The sequence below is a fragment of the Aquarana catesbeiana genome, linkage group LG05 (genome assembly GCF_042186555.1).
Source record: "Aquarana catesbeiana isolate 2022-GZ linkage group LG05, ASM4218655v1, whole genome shotgun sequence".
NCBI classification, from domain to species: Eukaryota; Metazoa; Chordata; class Amphibia; order Anura; family Ranidae; genus Aquarana; species Aquarana catesbeiana.
This window is the reverse complement of record NC_133328.1, coordinates 57,732,930-57,756,116: the sequence shown is the minus strand read 5'-3', so window position 1 is coordinate 57,756,116 and position 23,187 is coordinate 57,732,930. Positions and strand designations below refer to the sequence as shown.

Below are 23,187 nucleotides of genomic sequence, written 5' to 3'. Positions count from 1 at the left end.
GACCTCCTGCTCTCTACCCCCCTCAAATTCTCCTCCCATTTTCACCTCCAGGACTTCAAAAGAGCCTTACCCATCCTCTGTACCCCCCTACCCCAATCTGTCCAGCTATCTCCTTCTCTGTCAACCTTCAGGTGACCCCTGGAAACTCATACTTTCAGTGAAGCCCATCCAACCTCCACCTGAAAGCTTAACCTTTCTTCATCAACTCATCCCCTCACAGCTATTACCTTTTGTACCAATTGCCCCTCCCTCCTAGATTGTAAGCTCTCACAAGCAGGGACCTCCTAACCATGTTTTTTTTAGTTATATTGTAACGGCGCTGTCTCCCTTTATATCATACGGTTTAAACTGTTGGTGCTATATAGGTCTGTATTATAATATTAATAATGCAGAATCATAAAAAAATGGTTGCTGATTCATTTATTGTATTTTAACACTAATCTGTGCTCTAATAATAATAAAAAATATGATGCAATTGTTTGTGAATGGAATACACTCCATTACTATTATCTCCCTTTTTGGGTCAGCCATATAAAAAGGAAATTGCTTGTTTTTGATAAAAGCTTTAAAAGATCCCTTTATTATCCAGCATGCATGTACATTGTTTAACAGACAAAGCTTCCCTTTGGAAGTTTCAGCAACATCTTATCTCTGCTTAACTGGCAAATAACAACAGAAGTTCGTGCTAAATTTTCCAACTCAGCGAATCTCCTTAAAGAACAGCAGGGCTCTCTCAGCCATTTCTCTATTAGTGCCCTCTACAAGGTGAGATTGCTGGACTTCTACTTCAAAGAAATGTATTACAGTCTCGATATGTGTGTGCCAATTTTACTTGTAGTTTTTATTTCGTATTTTTTCAAGTGTTCAAACTACATGATTACCTGTTATAAGGGGTTATTTGGCCAAAATGTTAAATAAACCACCAGACTGATCCTCAGGGGTTGTGAGATCTCAGCTCTTGGCTACACCCATCTGTTGCCCATTATGAGGCCGAGGATAACCACTTGAAGACCAGGCCTATTCTGACACTTTTCTACTACATTTTTTTAGTAGAAATCTACCTAGAACCCCCAAACATTATTTATGAGGCGTAGCGCTAGAATTATTGCTCTTACTATAATGTTTGCGGCAATACCTCACGTGTTTGCTTACTTTTATTCCTATCTCAAGAAATGTAAACATCCCTTGTGAAAGAAATAAAGCAGGACAGGTCCTCTTTATGGAGACATCTGGGGTCCATAAGACCCCAGATCTCTCGTTTACCCTTGAAAGCATGACATAAAAAAAACAAACATTGGTCTCATGCTTTCCAGAAAAAAAAAATGGCAGTGTTTACATCTGCCCTAACCAGAAGTGGCGAAAATGCTCATCACTTATGGTCTCCTGGATTATAGAGGTTATCGGAGATGACGTGGTCCCTGACCACCTCTATTGTACCGCTGGTTTTGGATCCAGAGAGGCACTGGAGGGGGGGGACCCATTTCCACCATCTGTAAAAGCAATCCAGCAGCTAATTAGCCACTAGGATTGCTTTTACTTTGTAGAGCATTGCCTGCTGAAGAAAATGATGTGGGGGAAGGCTGACAGCTGCAGCCATAAACCCAGTAAAACTACTTCAATTTATATTTTCACTATGTGTTTTATACCAGGGAGGTAGCACACACAGCCCATTCACTGGATACACACACAACACTATAGTTGCAATCATCCCCACACATGTGGAAAGTGTTATGGCGATCGGGCATGCTATGTGGGTTTTCTTTGGCCGGGGCGGGTTTCCTTGCCTCAGTTCCGGAACAGACAACCAGTTTGGGGTTCCATCTTCCTCGATGCTAGGCTAGCACAGTGTTTTAGCAGACCTTTTATCTCTCTACCCAACTCCTGATGAATGGCATATAGCCATGAAACACGTCGAGTTTCTATGGGGTGCTGTCAAGTCTGGCTCATTACCTATTCACAGGCCCATATATACTTTTTGTACATTCAAAATTAATTGAGTTCTATGTAATTATTAATTAATAATTATGTGTATCTTCCTCTGTTTTTTCAGCAGCTCTGTTGCATATGGTGTACCAATGTACCAATACTAATAGGAAATATCTTGTACTATATTTACAATTAATAATGCTCAAGATCGATATCATTCATCCTATTGCCAAATGCCGTTTCTATGACATGTGTACATATATAAATATATAACATTTTATCAACATTAGTTACTTCTTATGTGCTGCCAAGCTGACATATATGTATTGTTGTATCCATTATGTTCATGCCGTGTGTGCATGTGTATGTATATATATGAAATTACTTTTTCACTTGTTTCATACTATTGTCACAAATAAATAATGTTTACTAACCACCCTACCTCCACAAGTCAATTGCCTCATTTAAAGTCCCCCATTCCTTTCTTGTTTACCTGAATCAGGGATGGAGGTACATTCATTGTGCCTCATTTAATGTCCCATAACTCCCCTCTTTCATCTAACAAAAACTTGATGCCAGTTTGTTGATTCCTCCTCCAGATGCCCAACCACAAATTAAATATCCATTTAAGGTGATCTTACCCGTTATATGTTTTTGATATTGTTGACAAACAATGTCAAAGAGGCATTGGCATATCTGAGGCTTAGTCTTTTTCCTGTACTATAGAGATAGAGAAGTGTGGAACTACGTCCAATCCCTAACAACAGAGGGAAGTGCTCTTAAATTTCCTGTCACCTTATTGCTGGCAGATGGGCCGAGAAGAAGTCAAAAGGAGTACAAATAAAGTCACAGACAATAGCAATGTGTGAGTGTGAAAGAAGCTACAAGGAGGATGACAAAGAGATCACTTTTTCTTTGTGTCCATTAAGTTATGTGAGTTGGATTGCTGCTGTCCACGTTTTTGTTGTCACATGAAATGTATAGATTGAATAATAGAATGTCTGCTTTGGTGTGGTGAAGGATTAGAAACCTCTTCTGAAGAAGACCCGTGCACACTGCAGTTTTGTGGTTTGATACAGCATCAGAGTGACCCTTCTTTCCAGATCATTCTTATATTATTGTGGGTATTGTTTGCAAAGGATTTTGTCATTCTGCCAATGTTTTCATTATAATTGATAAGATGGAAATTTTTATTAATGCAGAAACAATGGACACTGTTAATATATAGTGGGGACGGAAAGTATTCAGACCCCCTTAAATTTTTTACTCTTTGTTATATTGCAGCCATTTGCTAAAATCATTTAAGTTCATTTTTTTTCCTCATTAATGTACACACAGCACCCCATATTGACAGAAAAACACAGAATTGTTGACATTTTTGCAGATTTATTAAAAAAGAAAAACTGAAATATCACACAGTCCTAAATATTCAGACCCTTTGCTCAGTATTTGGTAGAAGCACCCTTTTGATCTAATACAGTCATGAGTCTTTTTGGGAAAGATGCAACAAGTTTTCACACCTGGATTTGGGGATTATCTGCCATTCCTCCTTGCAGATCCTCTCCAGTTCTGTCAGGTTGGATGGTAAATGTTAGTGGACAGCCATTTTTAGGTCTCTCCAGAGATGCTCAATTGGGTTTAAGTCAGGGCTCTGGCACTCTGGAGAAGGTTTTCATCCAGCATATCCCTGTACTTGGCTGCATTCATCTTTCCCTCGATTGCAACCAGTCGTCCTTTCCCTGCAGCTGAAAAACACCCCACACAGCATGATGCTGCCACCACCACGCTTCACTTTTGGGACTGTATTGGACAGGTGATGAGCAGTGCCTGGTTTTCTCCACACATACCGCTTAGAATTAAGGCCAAAAAGTTCTATCTTGGTCTCATCAGACCAGAGAATCTTATTTCTCACCATCTTGGAGTCCTTCAGGTGTTTTTTTAGCAAACTCCATGCGGGCTTTCACGTGTCTTGCACTGAGGAGAGGCTTCTGTCGGGCCACTCTGCCATAAGGCCCCGACTGGTGAAGGGCTGCAGTGATGGGTGACTTTCTACAACTTTCTCCAATCTCCCGACTGCATCTCTGGAGCTCAGCCACAGTGATCTTTGGGTTCTTCTTTACATTTCTCACCAAGGCTCTTCTCCCCCAATAGCTCAGTTTGGCCGGACGGCCAGCTCTAGGAAGGGTTCTGGTTGTCCCAAACGTCTTCCATTTAAGGATTATGGAGGCCACTGTGCTCTTAGGAACCTTAAGTGCAACAGAATTTTTTTGGTAACCTTGGCCAGATCTGTGCCTTGCCACAATTCTGTCTCTGAGCTCTTCAGGCAGTTCCTTTGACCTCATGATTCTCATTTGCTCTGACATGCACTGTGAGCTGTAAGGTCTTATATAGACAGGTGTGTTGCTTTCCTAATCAAGTCCAATCAGTATAATCAAACACAGCTGGACTCAAATGAAGGTGTAGAACCATCTCAAGGATAATCAGAAGAAATAGACAGCACCTGAGTTAAATATATGAGTGTTACAGCAAAGGGTCTGAATACTTAGGACCATGTGATATTTCAGTTTTTCTTTTTTAATAAATCTGCAAAAATGTCAACAATTCTCTGTTTTTCTGTCAATATGGGGTGCTCTGTAAAAGATTTTAGCAAATGGCTGCAATATTACAAAGAGTGAATGGAACAAAGAGGGGCAATCGCCTCAATTCATGTATAGTCGTGGTTAGTGAAGGGAAATTCCACCAAGTTCTATTCCCATGTGATAGTGCTTGGGTCTGAGCGGCCATGATGTCACCAGTGTTTAGACAGGATGTACTCCTGCTATGGGGAGCTGACAAGGAAGCGGGGATAAGTTAGTATACCATGCTGGGTTGCGGTCAGCAAACATTGTAGTTCTACCATGTAACAGTATATCTTGGAAACAACAGAAGTTATGCTATGTAACCTTGCATGCACTTTCTTAAGGTACTCGAACAGTAGTTTATTCCATGCTCCTTGAAGAACTTACCATAGTTCCACTGAGACTTTGGCTGCCTCTAAATTAAAGTGATTGTAAAGGCTCGTTTTTTTTATTTTTTATAACAAACATATCATACTTACCTCCACTGTGCAACTCGTTTTGCACAGAGTGGCCCCGAACCTTGTCTTCTGGGGTCTCCTGGCGGCTCTCGCAGCCTCTCCCCGCATCAGATAACCCCCTAGGAGAAGCGCTCTCCCGGGGGTTACCTTGCGGCGTGCTCCCGAGTCCAGCATTTGCGTCCATAGACACGAATGCTGGACTGGGCCCCGCCCCCTGGTGCCCGCGTCATTGGATTTGATTGACGGTAGCGGGAGCCAATGACTGCGCTGCTATCAATCTATCCAATCAAGAGCCTGGAGAGAGGGAGGGCGCGTCTCCGCCGAGTGAATGAAGGGGCTCAGGTAAGTAAAATGGGGGGCTGGGGGGCCGGTCACTGCCAGGTGTTTTTTCACCTTAATGCATAGGATTCATTAAGGTGAAAAAACACAGGTGTTTGCAACCCCTTTAATCCTAGACTAGCTTGATGATTGAGATTAGGGCTTTGTGGAGGCCTTAATTTTTTTGCTAGATTCCCTGTTTCTCTTTTTTTTTGTTGCAAGTAGATTTTTTTTTTTATGTTTTTGGCTGTTTGGTTCATTTTCACACAACAGAATAAAGTGGGGACAGGTAATATGCCTCCATGAAGGTATTGCATGCAGGATAAGAATCTACTTGTACTTTTCTGAGGAGAACAATTTTGACCAAATCAAATCATAATTTTTTTTTTTTCCAAAAATGCAGCCCCAACCCTGCAAGAAACATCAAATGTACTTCACAGCTACTAGCAGACATTCATCCATGTAAAAGTCTCCAGCCCATTTAGCAACCAAACTATCTTTCAGATTTTGACTCCTCAGTCCAGAGCACCTGCGGCCATTTTTCCTGCGCCACAGTCCTTTTGTTTTTGTGCACAGGATAGTAATTGAGGTTTGTTTCCATCTTGGAGGAATAGCTTCTTGGTTGCAATTCTTTTATGACTACGTTTGATAAGACTTCTCTTGACTGTTGGATGTACCAGGACCCCTGTGAGACTGGACATATTCAGTATCACACCTATTTGATGTACTACTTACTTGCTGCACTCGGTTTATGGCCATCCACTTTGGGCTTGGACAGTGCACTTGAACACCACTGTCTAACATTACATTTTTGGTTCAGAAGGACCTTGATGATGCAGGATGGCCACCTTGTGTCTTTTTACTATGCTCACATTGCCTTTGTGGAAAATTTGACACATCTACTGAAATGTCACATTTTTAATATGGTTATTTCATTTCCATTTTTATTCCCTTTTCAGGACATTCAAACATATTATTGAATTGTGTCAATTTTGGCCAAAGGAATTTTTGGAACTCCATAATGCACCCTTTTCTGTTGAAACACTAATCCAGAAGATACAAAATATCCATCTTAGAAAATTGCGCCCAATACTACACACACATTGCACTGTATTCACATCTTTATTTTGAAAATTCATTGCATACTCCTGACATTCTCCTTTCAGTCTCTCTTTTCTGTTTCCTTTCAGTATCTCTCTCTTTCTTTCTTTCTTTCTCATTTAAACTCTCAGCAAGAAGTGAGTGGAGGAAGGGGGGATGAGTCACTCTTCTAATAATTAGTATTCAATTTAGCCTTGAGCTATTGCGCTCTGTAAACACCAGGCTTTTATCAGCTGGCAGTTTAGCGTAGATTGACTAATGTGAAAATTAATCTAGAGCTACACTCACTGTCTGGATAAAAAAAACTGGCTGAACAGAATTATACATAATGTGACAGCTAAATTAGTTCACATACAGTTTCTGTATTTTAATTTTGTGTTTAGATTTTTACCTGAAGTTCAGCCTTGCTTGAAGTGTGAGAGGTCAAACTTGCGTTCAAAAGTCTAAAATTAATTTTATATGTGGTTGATGCCCCGCTGTCTAATATATGCTTCCTAGACCACTCCCCTTGCCAAAACATGTAACCATAAAAAAAAGCTTATAAACGCTGCATACTGACCTCTTGCTCTGCTTTTAGCAGGAATTCCTACTTTAAAACCCAAATGTTAGTTGGTGTACAAGAGGTAACAGGAAGTTAACTTAAAGAAGGTTTAAAGCCGAAACATATAGAACAGTTTAAAATATAAAGTTATAAATCTTTGGGTTCAACTAACAAAGCTTAAACACCTGGATAAGGATCCCTATTTTTTTCTAAAAAGTTACAGTTAATTTTAACCCGATGAGATGAAAATTGCAGTCATGTGATTAAAAATAAAGATCTTTATCCCTTTGAAAAAAGTGCATATAAGTTTAGCCTAAGCTGAGATTTTGTACTCACCTAACGTTCCTCTAATGACAGTACTCCCACTATAAAGTTACTTTTATATTATTGTTATTTTAATTAGTTGAAAATGCTTGTTATCCTAAGGCCTGAGAGAAGGGACAATATAAATATGCATGGTATCCTGCTGCAGAGTTCACAACACAAGTCAGCTGTATCTGATGCAGTTAAACCAAATGATGTTAATTGTGAAGTGTTTGAAAGTGTGAAGGTGATGGCTCTGTAAACAGGGGATGGTGTCACCCTGAATATGGATGTGTCAGTAGCTGATGAGGGAAGTGACAGTTTGGAAGAACATGGCTTAATGTGATCCGCTGCATGAAAGCCAAGCGTGGGCAGTGTGCTTAAATGCAAAGCTAGACCCCCCTCTGTTCTGTTCCTTACATGTCATATTTCTTTTAGCAACACTTTGTATTGTCATTGCATGTAATAGCTGGCAGAGCACCATAAAACTGTCTTTACAATTTTTGACATAGCAGAATTTAATAATATGTGAATCACTTTAAAAGGTTAATTTTAATAGAAAAAGTTTCAGATTTTTTTGTCTAAAAAAAGGTTCCACTTTAAGTAAGACTCTATTTCAGAGGATGTCTGGTATCTGGTATCAAGTAGGGCCCCTGACACTTTAAGAGGACCAGCGCACAATAGCAACATAGTTTTGTCTGCTGAGGTGCATTGCTTCAAGTGAGCCAGCCCATTCGCTTTAAGGTATTTTAACACCAGGAAAATTAGTTCCAGGTGCATTTTTTACAACATACCACAATGCACACCGACAGGAAAGTTGGATTCATTGGTGTCAGTGGCCGCAATTCCCCTTCGGTGTCAATGAATACAATAATAATACCCAACATTTGTGTCAGTGACCACAATAATAACCCCCAGCATTTGTATCAGTGACTGCAATAATAACCCCCCAAATTTGTGTCCGTGACTGTAATTACCCCCGTATTAGTGGGCTCAATACAATCCCCCAGTATACAGTCTGTAGAAGTGATGTTAACTTTCTTGGTGCAGTCAGGGGTGGTGAAATGTAATCCAATCACCCCCCCCCCCTACATTTGTAGTCAGTAATAGTGAAATTCCCCCCTCCACCTTTTCCCATTACTGGCGGTCGGTGCAGTCAGTGGCAATGATATTAATATTAAACCCCCCTGGCATTGCTGCTTAGTGCACTGAGTTTTAGTGAAATTTAGGTTCTCCTTCCCCCACACTGGTGGTCTTTAGTGTAATAGTGACTGTGTAAATTACCACCTCCCCTCAGCATTGGTGGTTAGTTCAATCAGTGGCAGCAAAATTTAACCTCGCTTCCCTTACAAATCTTTTTAAAGTCTGGGTGGCTCATAATTACTCAGTTCCAGTGGCTCCAGAAAGATGAGTCTTAAGCCGTGTACACACGGGCGGACTTTTCGACCGGACTGGTCCGACGGACTTTCCACAGACTTTTGACGGACTTCCGACAGATTAACGAACGGACTTGCCTACACATGATCACACCAAAGTCTGACAGATTCGTACGTGATGACGTACACCGGACTAAGATAAGGAAGTTGATAGCCAATAGCTGCCCTAGCGTCGGTTTTTGTCCGTCGGACTAGCATACAGACGAGTGGATTTCTGGGTCCGGTGGAGTTACGACGTAAAGATTTGAAACATGTTCCAAATCTAATGTCTGTCAGATTTTCGACTGGAAAAGTCCGCTGTAGGTCCGATGAAGCCCACACACGATCGGATTGTCCGATAGAAAAGTCCGCTCGTGTGTACGCTGCATAAAAGGGCAAACTATGCAACCTAGCTTTCCCAGCACAGTTATTGGGACGGCGTTGGGGAAACCGATTACCCAGCACACAGATTGTATGTATGTTCTCACTTAGAGAGCTAATTATGTTAATTATGACTCAAAAACTTCTCTGATAATAAAAATAATGAGTGCCCCAAAAAAAAACATTTAAGACACCCAATCACATTTTTCTTCCATCCACCCAGTGCAATATAGGTGCGTGAAAGACAAATTCTGGTGTCAAGTGTAATTTTTAGTAACATGAACTGTCGTGCCCAGTGCAAAGAATATATGTTTAGCACACATTTTGAGATGTTATTGCAGTATTTACCCTAAAGTAATGTTGACACACCTTTTGAATTTTATATGCTTGCTCTTATTTTTAATATTAATATTATAGAGAGACAGGGGCAAGTCAAACAAAAAGTAATACTTAAGGATGAGCTAAGGTTCAGCCAAACTGAGGACTTTTTGATTTCTTTAGTCCCTTCTCACTATAACCTGTATAGTTATACTATCTCATGTCCCAAGCCCTACTCCACAGAAGCCACGGTTTACTATACACTGCACTGATGATGGCCTAAAAGCCTGAAACAACTGTATGCAGTTTGGAATAAATTTCTTTGTAATATTAGGCTATATTTGCACTATATTCAGCGGATGTGTATTTGGCTGTTTGGGGCATTTTAGAAAGATTTGAATCTCTTAAACCATTGTGAAATATGGAATAAGCCTCTTTTTTAAAGCTATGCAATGAAATGGGGCGTGGCCGGGATGTGTAACTGAGAGGACGCACACTGCCTGAGCTCCATTCCTGACTGAATCCTGCAACCCATCCGGGATCCTTTCGTCCACTCCGCAACCCCCCTTCTGACACCCTGGGTTCCAAGAAGGCACTGGGCACCCCATGGGCTCCTTCCGGTTTCCCCGGGAAAGCTTAAGAAATATACCGACCAACAGCGCGTCTCCTCTCCTACAGCAGCCATCTTGTCCACGAGGCAGCCTGTAACAGACATGTCAGCAGCAGCACGAACACCTCCAGGACAACAGGTACCAGCGAATCCTACCTCTGCTGACATACTAGCAGCGATTAAAGCCTGCAATGATGCCATAAAAACATGCAAAGACACTCTTATGGTGAAAATTGACTATCTGGCCGGACATCAGCCTGATACACCATGATATGGACAAGTTCAGATCCAGGGTGTCTGAGGCGGAAGAATGCACCTCACAGCTGGAAGATTACACTAGAGCAAAATCCAGAGAAATGCATGCCCTGCAAATACAGGTAAAAGCTCTCCAGGACAAGGCCATCCACACAGAAAATAGACTTAGATACAATAACATCCGTATCTTAGGCCTCCCAGAGAGGGCAGAGGGCCCCAGACCTACAGAGTTTGCAGAGACATTTCTCGCCAAGTTGCTTGATTTTCCCGCCATGCTGCCTACATATGTGGTGGAGAGGGCCCATAGGGTCCCCCCCAACCCTCCTATACGGGGGGGGGGCACCCCCGTGACCTTTTCTCCTCAGGCTGCTCAATTACAGGGACAGGGATCGAGTGCTGGTAGCTGCACGACAGAAGCAAGACCTGAGACATGAAGGCGCAAAGATTCTACTTTTCCCTGACTATTCCCCGGAGGTCCAACAGTGATGCCGCTCCTATACAGAGATCCGCAAGTGTCTCCGAGAACAAGGCCTCAAGTATAGCCTCCTTTACCCCAGCAAACTTCGAGTGGTGGATGGAGATCGCACCAAGTTCAGGGACCCCTGAGGCAGCAGGCTCCTGGCTGGACGGTCGCTGATCTTGCCATTGAATGATCCCCAGTTGGAGGCACTCTTTGGATATCAAACATCCGCAAGTATCTGGACCTAGGTCCTCTTGAACTCTGGGGTTATCCTTTCTTTCATTTACAATTGTTTTGCCGTTCCCCACCTATTTTTCTTTTTTACCCCTTTTTTCCTTTTCACTTTGCTCCCGCTGGGGTAGACTTTTTCATATGGATAGGAGTCGATATGCTGCAGTCCCATCTCTGCCACCTGCCCAACATGCCCATACTCCTTGGCTAACATCCTGACCAGTCCTTCCAACCTTACCATGGGAAGGATCCTGTAGATAGGGAGCCAGGCAGAGTAAACACCGGGTAACCCCCTCTCCAATTATCTGCCACCTTCTCCAAGTGGACTCTCTTACTGTAGTTTCTCCCTGTTCCCCACACAAGTGCATCTCGCTCTGCCTGTAGTTTCTTGGACCGTATTTTGGGTCAGTTGCCCTTAGTTTTCCTCTTACCCCACTGGCTTAGCCGACACTGCAGTACTGTCTGAATGCGTGCAGACTTGTGGTGGATGGACTATTTACTACTGCAGTTCACAGTATTCAGTGTTCTCAGGTTTAGATAAGAACAATGTTCAATTCAGTTTTGGGTATAGACTGGGTCCCGGCCTATCCCCTGTGTTTTTGGGGGGCGCTGGGAACTGGTAGGAAAAGCACACAGTGCTTGGGAAGTTGTACATTTGGTTTATGTGTGTTAGTTGCTACACCCCCCTTGCGGGTTGGCTCAAGCTCTATTACTGCCCATCTAATAGGGTCCGGTCAGGACTCAAACCTCCTGCTTTCACTACCTTCCCCTGTGACCATGGCATCACGTTATCAGGGAACAATGTCAGTGATATCCTGGAACGTGAGGGGCCTCAACTCTGCATTTAAACGGGCACTACTGTTCCAGTATGTTAAGACATATAACCCTCAAGTGTTAATCCTGCAGGAGACCCATTTGATGGGCAGTAAGCTGCTGGCTTTAAAAAAGCCCTGGGTTCAGAAAACCTTCCACGCCTCATACTCTTCATATGCCAGAGGGGTTTTGATTATGATCAATAAATCCCTTCCCTGTACTGTTGAGGCGGTCCACACTGACCCCCTCGGCAGATTTGTGATATTGGTACTAACGGCCTGGCGACAACGCTATGTCTTTGCAGGAATTTGAATCCCACCACCTTTCAAATCCGAGGTGTTGTACACCATTCTGGAGAGGATCATCCTGTACTGTCCAGCCAAATTGCTGTTGCTAGATTTTAATAGCATAATTTCCCCGGATCTAGACAGGCCCACTCCGACCCAGTCTTCTACTGGAGACTTACCAGGGTGGGCCCTTTCAGCGGGAGTTACGGAAGTGTGGAGGTGGAAGCACCCCTACACTAAAACCTACTCCTATTTCTCTACCTCATACAAAACCTCCTCTAGGATTGATTACGCCTTTGCAAATCCATTTATGCTGAATGACATAGCAGATGCAACGTACCTACCTAGTGGGCTTTCTGACCACACCCCCCTCAGGATCACATTGCGGACCCACATAGGCTCAGTGGCTCCAAGTGGCGCCTGGGTGCTCACTGGATCTCTCACGAAGAAATCTCAGAGCAGACTCCACAAACATTACATGAATTCTGGGAGAATAACGCTGGGTCATCCTCTCCTTCCATGGTTTGGGACGCCTTTAAGGCTTTCACTAGGGGACACTATATATCTGCAATTAAGGCGGTAAAACTACATCAACAAGCCAACACAATGTGGTTGGAAAAGGAAATCGAGTCGTCCTTGGTCAGATACGGGTCAGACTCCTCTGTTTCCAACTTTGAACTGTTAAAGGCCGCTAGAAGGGATCTCCACCTGCATCTCACAGAGGTCACACGCTTAGATCTATTCCACACCAAACAAAGATTTTTTGAACAGGGGATAGGAATGGCAGAGCGGTGGCAATGATGTCCCATCATGATACCCCTCTCACCTTGACCCCCAAACTTACATCTTCCACAGGTGATTCCATCTCATCCCCGGAAGATATATTAAGAGTTTCAGGGTTTCTATCAGACACTTTACAGTACCAGGTTGCCACCAGATATGGCCTGTGGCGAGATGGCACCTCTCTTGGATCCACTGGCCCTAGGGTGGCTCTCAGACATGGAAAGGTCTCATCTAGTCAGGCCCATCACTGCTGAAGAGGTTCATGCTATCATTAATTCACTAGCTATTGGGAAGGCCCCGGGCCCTGATGGTATACAAATCTCATGCCGATCTCCTGGCTCCCCTTCTGGCCACTCTGTATACCCAATGCCTGGAGGATGGAGCACTTCCACCACCTATGGCAGATGCGCACGTTATTCTAATCCTTAAGCCCAACAAAGACCCCAAACTATGCGCCTCCTACAGACCCCTTGCACTCCTTAACATAGATTTCAAAATTTTATCTAAACTTATCACCGTTAGACTCAACCCTCTTTTACCCTCCATTATAAACATGGATCAGACAGGGTTCATGGCCCATAAGTCAACGGACATTAACCTTCGTAGACTCTTCACTAATATACATGCCAAACATGACAATGTGGGCACTAGAGTGGTTGCCTCTTTTGATATCGAGAAGGCATTTGACTGGATCGAATGGCCATTCCTCTGGGAAATTCTCTGAAGCATGGGATTTTCATTGGTTTTCATTCAGTGGCTGCAAACCCTATACAGGTCACCAAGTGTGGCCATAAGATTAGGGGGTATGTCCTGCTTTCCACTGTCCACTGCCCCCTCTCCCCAGCACTATTTGCTATAGCCATGGAGGCAGTGGTGGAGGCACTACGTGTCTCGCCACATATAAAAGGACTTAAACTGGCATGGCTGGAGGCGAGGGTAGCCCTGTATGCGGATGACCTCTTACTGTTTCTGAACAATGCAGACTCCTCCCTTCGTGGAGTGCTACAAATTTTGACTGAAATCTCAAGAGTAACGGGACTGTGAGTGAACTGGTCTAAGTCTCAGTTGCTTGCTATTGACCCTGATGCCAAATGGCTAACCCCGCCAGATCTGCAACTCCAATGGGTAGACGAATTGGTATACTTGGGGGTACGAGTTTCGAGAGACGCAACCAGCTTTATCCCCTTAAACTTAGACCCAGTGGTTCACGGAGTCAAGGCCAGGTTGAAAGCTTGGGAGAACCTCCCCCTATCCCTTTTAGGCCGCGTTAATCTTTTAAAAATGAAAATAATACCTAAATTCACATACCTGTTTCGTAATTATCCACAATGGATTCCCTGTTCCTTTTTCATGAAACTAAATCGAATATTCTCCTCCTTCCTGTGGGGCCCAACTCTCCCTAGATTTAAACTGACCACCCTAAAGCGTCCGGTATCGCAGGGGGGTTTGACGTTTCCGGACTGTCAGAAATATTTCTTGGCAGCTCAGTTGGTCACATCAGTTTGGTGGCTGGTACCGGATGCATCCAACCCCGCGGCAGTCCTGGAAGCTGCGGTGGTCCGCTCTGTGGAGGCCCTCTCACATCTACCCCTTCGGGGACCCAAAACTCCATACGATTTAACCCCCTCAATGCTTACGACCCTAAGGACCTGGAAAGCAGGACTGGGTCTTGAAAAATACACACGGACTGCAGTCTCCCCAAACGCTCCCCTGTGGAACAACCACACCCTATCTCACTTCTACGCACTACCTGAACCCAAAATATGGGCCAAATGGGGTATCAAATTGATCTCTGACCTTACCATCGATACCACCATATACCCATTCAACCATCTAGTGTTTCACAATAATGTCCCGCCCTCATACCTATTCCGGTATTTACAGTTGTCCCATGCTTTCAAGACCCAAATACGCCCCAATGACACACAGGTAGTGCAACCCGATTTAGAGAGGGTCGTACGCTATGTACGAAGAAACTGTCCTATATGAGTGTACGAAGAATCTGTCCTATATGCACATCTCCTCCGGGTTTCCTGCCCGGAACTGTCATTGCTTCATCAGCAATGGATGCAGGATATTCCGGGACTGGACTCAGAGGACTGGGAGGACGTATGGGACTTCCCATTCAAAATACTTGTCTGGCTACGAGATGGTCTCATACAATACAACATAGTCCACCGGGCATATATCACCCCGTACAGACTGCATAAAATGAGAACCTCCCTGTCCTCGAAGTGCTGGAGATGTACCAAAGACCCAGTGATTTTATACATGTCTTCTGGTCCTGTCCAGCAATTAGGGTTTACTGGTCAAAAGTAGTCTCTGTAGTAAAAGACATAGTGGGAATAGACATAGCCCCAACCCCGCAGATCTGTTTACTGGGCTTAGTAGAAGAATTAGCCCCCAGGGTAGCGGAGAGAACACTGATAGGACTTCTACTTTTCTACGCCAGGAAGATGATCACTCTCTGTTGGAAGAAACGGGCTCCACCTTCCCTCCTTTTATGGAAAACACATGTTAACAACGTTTTGTCTCTTAGACCCCTTTCACACTGGGGCATTTTCAGGCGCTTTAGCATTAAAAAAAGTGCCTGTAAAGCGCCTGAAAGAAGCCTCATCTGCAATCCCAATGCGAAAGCCTGAGTGCTTTCACACTGAGGTACTGTGCTGGCAGGGCGTCAAAAAAAGTCCTGCAAGCAGCTTCTTTGCAGCGCTTTAGGAGCGGTGAATACACCGCTCCTAAAGCGCCCCTTCCCATTGAAATCAGTGGGAAGCGCCTGAAAAGCGCTTTGGCAGCTGCACTTTGCGGGCGCTTTTAACCCTTTATTCGGCCACTAGCGGGGGTTAAAGCGCCCCGCTCGTGCTCGAAAAATGCTGGTAAAGTGCCGCTAGTTTAAGCGGCGCTTTACCAGCGTTTTTCGGGCGCTGGCAGTGTTAAAGGGCTCTTAATAAGGAAACAATAAATAGATCAAAATAGAGGTTGCCCAAAAAAATATGATAGAGTGTGGGCCAAATCTCTGGTTGAAACCTTCATGGCAACAGCTGACTGAACAGTCCCTTAACAAAATGACCCACCACTTGATGAGGAGGTCCATGGTTACTCTAGGGGCCATTCTTATTTTTTATTTTGTTTTTTTATTTTTGTCTTGGTTGGAAGTCATAATTTCCTTGTTCTTATCCCTGAGAAAGAGCCAATGTAGCAATAAGGTTTTAACGTGCCACAGGTGTTCAAAATTAATGAATGTTGCATTACATTGTGCCGGCTGGCATTGACCCCTGTGTGGGTCTTGTTCCAATGCTGTGGCAGGTTAATGGTTTGTTTGTCTGTCTGTATATGTGGTATGTTTTTTACTCAATAAAAAGATTTTCAAAAAAAGATATGCGATGAAATGAGATGTGAATACCTTCTGTTTAAGACTCTATGTTCCCTTCAAGTATATAAGTATTCTGTTCTCATTTATATTCCTTGTAACTATACATGACAATACCCTGAGGAAGTAGCTGTAAGCCATACTACGAGATGGTTCTTCATCAAACCACAACACTCCCCCACTTCTCCGCTAAGGGACTTGCGCTTCACCATTTTCCTTTTTCCCTGCTCCCTGCTGCCCTTGTGATTGCTTATTTGTACTTCTGCATTCCAATCCCTTTTTTTTTTAATTTTTTTTTTTTTAGGGAGGGAACGTTTGCTGTTGTTTTGATTCTTACCAAATATTTATAGTATATTTCTTATATATTTTTTTATTCGTTTATTGATTTACATAATTTTTTACTGTTCATCTTAAGTGATAAACACATTGATCGGTTGTCTTGTCCTTTGCGCAATGCACATTGCAGTTTATTGCTTCATTATCTATGTCCTTTGCAGCAGTATCATGAGACAAAGTGGTTGATTTACTAAAACTAGAAAGTGCAGAAACAAAAGAAAACTGGAAGCTGATTGGTTTCTATGCAGAGCTGCACCAGATTTTGCACTCTGTTTTAGTAAATCAACCCCAATGTCTATATGTTAGACCCGGGTCTAATCTTGGTGAAGAAATGGCATTCCCCTAATTCTGTGATTTCTCTGAGGGCTTATAATGTTATTTTAATTGTCCACATATAGTATTAGAACATTGAAAAATGTGTTGTTATTTTTATAGCAAGCCCGAATACAACAAGAACAAGAAGAAAAGCTGCATGATGAGCTTAGGAGACATAAAGAGCAGCTGATGTTGGAAGCAGAGCGGGCAAATAAATTGAAGGATGAAGCTGAGCAGCTGAAGAGGATAAATGAGAAAGCCAGGACAGCCAAACTGGGCATAGAGGTTAGTGGAGATGGGATCTCTATTCACTCCTTTAACACTCCCCTGTTAGTAAGAGTTAGAGCTGCACGATTTTGGCTAAAATGAGAATCACAACTTTTTTGCTCAGAATAAAGATCACGATTCTCGCGGCGTAACATAATCTGTCCAATTGTACAGAAAATTGGGCTAACTTTACTGTTTTTTTGGGGTTTTTTTAATTCATTAAAGTGTATTTTTTCAAAAGCAATTATGTTTCAAAGACCGCTGCGCAAATACAGTGTGACATAAAATATTGCAACAACCACCATTTTATTCTCTAGGGTCTCTGCTAAAAAATATAAATATATAATGTTTGGGGATCATAAATAATTGTCTAGCAATAAATATTGATTTTAACTTGTAAGCAGCAAGTGCCAGAAAAAGGTTTAGTCTTTAAGTGGTTAAACTTCCCTCATATACAGGCAGAAGTTCATTCCTTTGATCTAAGCAGAAATGTTACTTTGTTTATACTTATCCACTGATGTTGTGATGAAACTTGGAAGGCTGCCTGGATCTTTAATTTTTTTTTCAGCTGTGAGAACTCTCTGCACTTGTTAGAAAGAATCGTGAAATGCTCTTTTGAAGATCGGGAAGGGAAAAGAATGACGATTTCGATTCTAACAATTAATTGTGCAGCTCTAGTAAGATTTAGTATGCTCAACAATCACCCTAGTACCCTACCATCCCTCCAGACTAGTGCAGTGTTTCTCAACCTTTTTTTAGTCAAGGAACCCTTTAAAATTCTGCACAATCTACGCAATTACAGTCCCACTTTCCTTATCATTGGGCATCTTCCTCTATTGGATATCTTGGCGTCCGATCGACCTCTTTTTACTCTTCTTTATTTGCAGCCAATTATCAATTGTTCTGGTCAATGTCCACCCTTATGCAGTCCTGTCAGTTGCTGCATTTGTCTTGGATAGGTCGTATCAGCTCAATATAAATATTGATTTTGCCCAAGCTGTTGTATTATTTCCACACCCTACCTGTCCGGTTCCCTCCTCACTTCCTCAGTTTATTCCAGAGTAGGATTCTACACTTCATTTGTGCTAATAAGCATCCCAGAGTCCCTAGAGCCACTCTTTTCACACAAAGATTAAAGGGTGGACTGGGGACCCTAACATTTCTAAGTATTACTTAGCTGCCCAGATCTCTCCGCTATCTATCTTCATGCCTCCTCGGATGTCCACTTGTTGGTGTTTGTGGAGCTCCCCAACTGCGCCCCTATTACTTTGCAAACGCTGTTATGGCTTCCTCATAGACTTCACCCTGTGACCCTGAACCCATATATGCAACATAGCGTGAAACTATGGGATTCAATGCGATACTCAATCTCTCTTATGTTTCCTTTCTTGCCTTTGTAACCTGCTACCAACAATCCTTTGTTTCCCCATGGCCTAGATCAGCCTCAGGCGTTCCTTTGGTGGACTTCTCATGGCTTTATGTATATGCAACAATTCTTGACCACCTGGTCTTTTCCAACGTGGGCTGCTCTTCATGAGACTCATGGCGCTCCACAGTTGGAGTTTTTTTCATTATCTTAAGCTTCAGCATTGGCTGTCTTCTCTCCCTTGCACCTCTACCTATTTTTTTCGGACTACAACGTTTGAGCACATCTGCCAACACTCTCGGGAAGCTCCAGGGCTCATCTCCACTCTCTATGTGTCCCAGAATAGTCAATCACCTTCTACTTCTCTTTTCTATGAGACCCAGAGGGAATGGGACTTGGCATCTGATAATAGGATTTTTATAACAGCTTACCTGTAAAATCCTTTTCTTGGAGTACATCACAGGACACAGAGCACCATAGTAATAACTATATGGGTTATAGGCCACCTTTAGGTGAATGGACACTGGTATAACAAAAAAAAGGAAACAGGAAGTAAGTGCCCTCCCTATATAACCCCTCCCATACTTGGAGTATCTCAGTTTTGTAGCAAAGCAATATATACACATATCCCAAATAAGAGGGGTGGGACCTCTGTGTCCTGTGATGTACTCCAAGAAAAGGATTTTACAGGTAAGCTGTTATAAAAATCCTATTTTCTTTATCGTACATCACGGGACACAGAGCACCATAGTAATAACTATATGGGATGTCCCAAGCAATGCCACCTGAGGGGAGGGAGACACAAAGCAAATAGCCGCCGCAGCACACTGCGCCCGAAGGCGGTGTCCTCCTGCCATCTTACATCCATTTGATAGAATCTCGTGAATGTATGTATTGACGACCAAGTAGCGGCCTTGCAAACCTGAGCCACAGAGGCTTGGTGATACACTGCCCATGAAGCACTGATTGCCCTGGTAGAGTGCGCTTTAATCTTAAATAGAGGAACCCTTCTATTCAAGCCATAAGCCTGACTATACACCTGACAAATCCATTTAGCAACAGTAGATTTCGATGCTGCCTGACCCTTTCTAGGGCCTTTCGGCAACACAAACAAAACATCAGTTTTCCGTATCTGAGCCGTTGCTTTTAAATAGGCTTTAATTGCTCTAACTACATCGAGAGAATGTAATAATTTTTCTTCTGCAGAAAGAGGTTCTGGGAAAAAGGAAGGTAAGGAATCATCTTGATTCAGATGAAAACCAGACACTACCTTTGGCAAAAAGCTTGGGTGCGGACGCAGCACAACCTTATCCTTGTGAATGATTAAGTATGGCTCTTTACAGGAGAAAGTAGCCAATTCTGATACTCTTTTTGCAGAGGTTATCGCAACTAGGAATACCAATTTCCTTGTCAAAAGGATCAAAGGAATATTCTGTATAGGTTCAAAGGGTTGTCTTTGCAACATCGACAAAACCAGATTCAAATCCCATGTGCACAAGGGTATTCTAACTGGCGGAGTTATCCGAGTTACCCCTTGTATGAATGCCCGGACTAAAGAGTGCGAAGCAAGCGGCCTTTGGAAAAATACTGCCAAGGCCGAAATATGACCCTTGATTGTACTCAAGGCCAGCTTAATTTCTACTCCTAATTGTAGAAAGGCCAGAATTCTTCCTATGACATACTTACGAGGATGCCAACCCTTGGTTTCACATCAAGTGACGTAGGCCTTCCAGACCCTGTAATAAATGGTCCTGGAGGCCGGCTTTCTGGCATTAATCAGGGTGGTTACTACCGAACCTGAAAGTCCCCGATTTTTTAGAATGTGGGCTTCAATAGCCACATCGTTAAATTTAGAATTTGTAAGGCAGGATGGAATACACCGGTCCCTGCGACAGCAGGTCCGGACGAGTTGGAAGAGTCAAAGACTCCCCTACTGCCATTCTCACGATCCCTGCATACCAGGGTCTTTGGGCCATGCCGGGGCCACTAGGATTACCGGCTTCCCTTCTTCACTCATCCTGTGAAGCAGCCGTGGTAGCAGTTGAACTGGAGGAAATGCATAAATTAGTGAAAACTGATTCCACGGGATCGCTAACGCATCTACTCAGAGTGCAAGCAGATCCCAAAGTTGTTGACCCTGGACGCCAATAGATCTACGTCCGGCGTACCCCATCTTTGGCATATGGCCAAAAAGACAGAGACCATTCAGAAAATCTGCCTGCTCAGAAAATCTGCCTGCCAGTATTCCACTCCTGGAATGTAAACTGCAGATAGGCATGCTTCTCTGCCCAAGACAGAATATGGTCCACTTCCCTTTGGGCAGCGTGGCTTCTGGTGCCCCCTTGGTGATTGATAAAGGGCACTGCTGTGGCATTGTCAGATTGTATCCTGACAGGAGCATTCCACAACCTGGATGTCCAGGCTATTAGAGCCAGATGTACTGCCCGAATCTCTAGGATATTGATGCGCAAGGTCTTCTAGGACTCTGACCACTTCCCTTCAACAGTGGTCTCTTCTAGAACTGTTCCCCAGCCCCATAGGCTGGCATCCGTTGTTACTACTTTCCAGGAAACTAGAATGGAAGATTTCCCCTTCTTTAAATTCCTGGTTATCAACCACCAGTTGAGACTCTGGCGTACCTTTGGAGCCAGATTCATTGGATAAGCCAAGGCTTGGATCCGTTTGTTCTAAGCAGACAGAATTCTGTGTTGCAACAGTCTTGAATGAAACTGGGCATAGGGAACCTCTTCGAAGGAAGCTACCATCTTCCCTAGTAGTCTCATACAAAGGCGAATAGAAGGACCCTTCTTTGCCTTGACCGCCTGGACCAGCTCTCTTAGAGCGTTGACCTTTGCCTGAGGCAAGAACACCCTTTCCTGGGTTGTGTCTATGATCAGGCCCAAATACTGCAGCCTTCTTACCGGCTGTAAGGATGATTTCTCTAGATTGAGAATCCAACCCAGGTGTCTCAGATAACTGACTGTTCTGGACACCCCTTGATTTAACCCTGCTATTATCTGATCTACCAGTAGCAGGTCGTCTAGGTATGCTATTACTGCTATACCCTGGCCCCTTAGTCTTGCTAGTACTGGGGCTAACACTTTTGTAAACAGTCAGGGAGCGGCGGCTAACCCGAAAGGCAAGGCCATGAACTGAAAGTGGTGCTGCTCTACCGCAAACTGCAGAAACTTCTGGTAAGCGGGAGTGATTCAGATCCCTGAGATCTAGAATGGGTCTGACATCTCCATTTGTCTTTGGTACCATAAAGAGATTTGAATAAAACCCCATGTCCCTCTCTTCTGAGGGAACCTCTATTATCAGTCCCTGATGCAGTAATCGGTCCAGTGCCAGAAATAAGGACTTTTTCTGGGTCCTTGGGAACGTTTGATTTTTGAAAACGTGATGGTGGAAACTCTTGGAACTCTAGTTTGTAGCCTAGGGCTACTACAGAGAGGACCCACTTGTCTTGGATTTCCTCTTGCCAAGGTTCTGAAAACCACCGCAGTCTTCCCCCCACTCGCTCGAGCGGGGGCGCCCCCACCCTTCCTTGAAGGAAGCCTTGGGATTCTGCTTTGTGGACTTCTAACCCCAGGGCTTTTTGTAGCCCTGTGTCTGGTTATGAGGCTTACCCTTTGCCCCTGACGGTGGAGGCCGTCGATACTGCCTGGAGGCTGTTGCCCCAGGCATAGGAGGGGAAGTCTTGAACGAAGGCCGTGTATTCTTTTTCTTAACCGGCAGAAGGGTACTCTTACCCCCAGAAATCTTTTGGATATACTTATCCAAATCTTCCCCAAACAACCTTTCTCCATGAAAGGGTAACCCAGCCAAGAGCTTCTTGCATGGTAACTCGGCTGACCAATTTTTAAGCCACAGAGTCCTGTGCATATGTATCAACATAAGCGCAAGGCGAGATGCCGGATGGATGGAATCCTTGATAGCATCCACTGCAAAGTATAGGGCCCTAGGTAGCTCAGCTAAACTTTGGGCCTCATCAGCCTGAGCAGGAACTTTTTTAATAACCTGCTTGAGTTCATCCCGAAGGGATTGACAGATGCCTATTGCTGCTACTGCAGGCTGTACCACTGCACCGGCTACCAGGGCCGGTGCTACCACTAGGCAAACTAGGCAGCTGCCTAGGGCTCACTGCTGCCTAGGGCGCCCAGCCACTGGTGTTCCTACTATCTTCTCTCTGCATAAAGTAACTAACTCTCAGCATCAGCAGGCAGCTGCCGCTCCATTCGCACTTAGTGCCAGAGGTGCAGCGACAGCAGTGGACTGTATCTGTGTCCTGACTCCCAAATGAATAGAAGCAAGCAAGCATTCATTAATGGGCACTGGTAGGCTGCATTGATGGGCGCTGGCAGGCTGCATTGATGGGCGCTAGCAGGCTGCATTGATGGGCGTTGGCAGGCTGCATTGATGGGCGCTGGTAGGCTGCATTTGATGGGCGCTGGTGAGGCTGCATTTGATGGGCGCTGGTGAGGCTGCATTTGATGGGTGCTGGTGGGCTGCATTTATAGGGCGCTTCATTAAAAAGGTGGGGTATACATGGGCAGGGCAAAGGGGGTGGAGCCAGGGGATGGCAAAATTAGGCTTCGTCTAGGGTGTCAAGAATCCTTGCACCAGCCCTACCGGATACAGCAAATGAGATTTTTAGTAGAGATTCCAACTTTTTATCAGCTGGATCTTTAAATATTTGTACATTGTCCACTGGA

General features: G+C 43.9%; 1 protein-coding gene across 2 annotated transcripts in view; it reads left to right on the top strand.

The window, feature by feature from the left end:
• The window catches only part of LG05H10orf67 (linkage group 05 C10orf67 homolog), a 243,086-nt gene that overhangs the window by 171,054 nt on the left and 48,845 nt on the right, over positions 1-23,187 (top strand). For both annotated transcript variants that reach the window (XM_073629770.1, XM_073629768.1), the window contains exon 10: positions 16,960-17,124. In XM_073629770.1, coding sequence (XP_073485871.1) covers positions 16,960-17,124 — 165 coding nt within the window. The remainder of the gene's footprint in view (positions 1-16,959; positions 17,125-23,187) is intronic.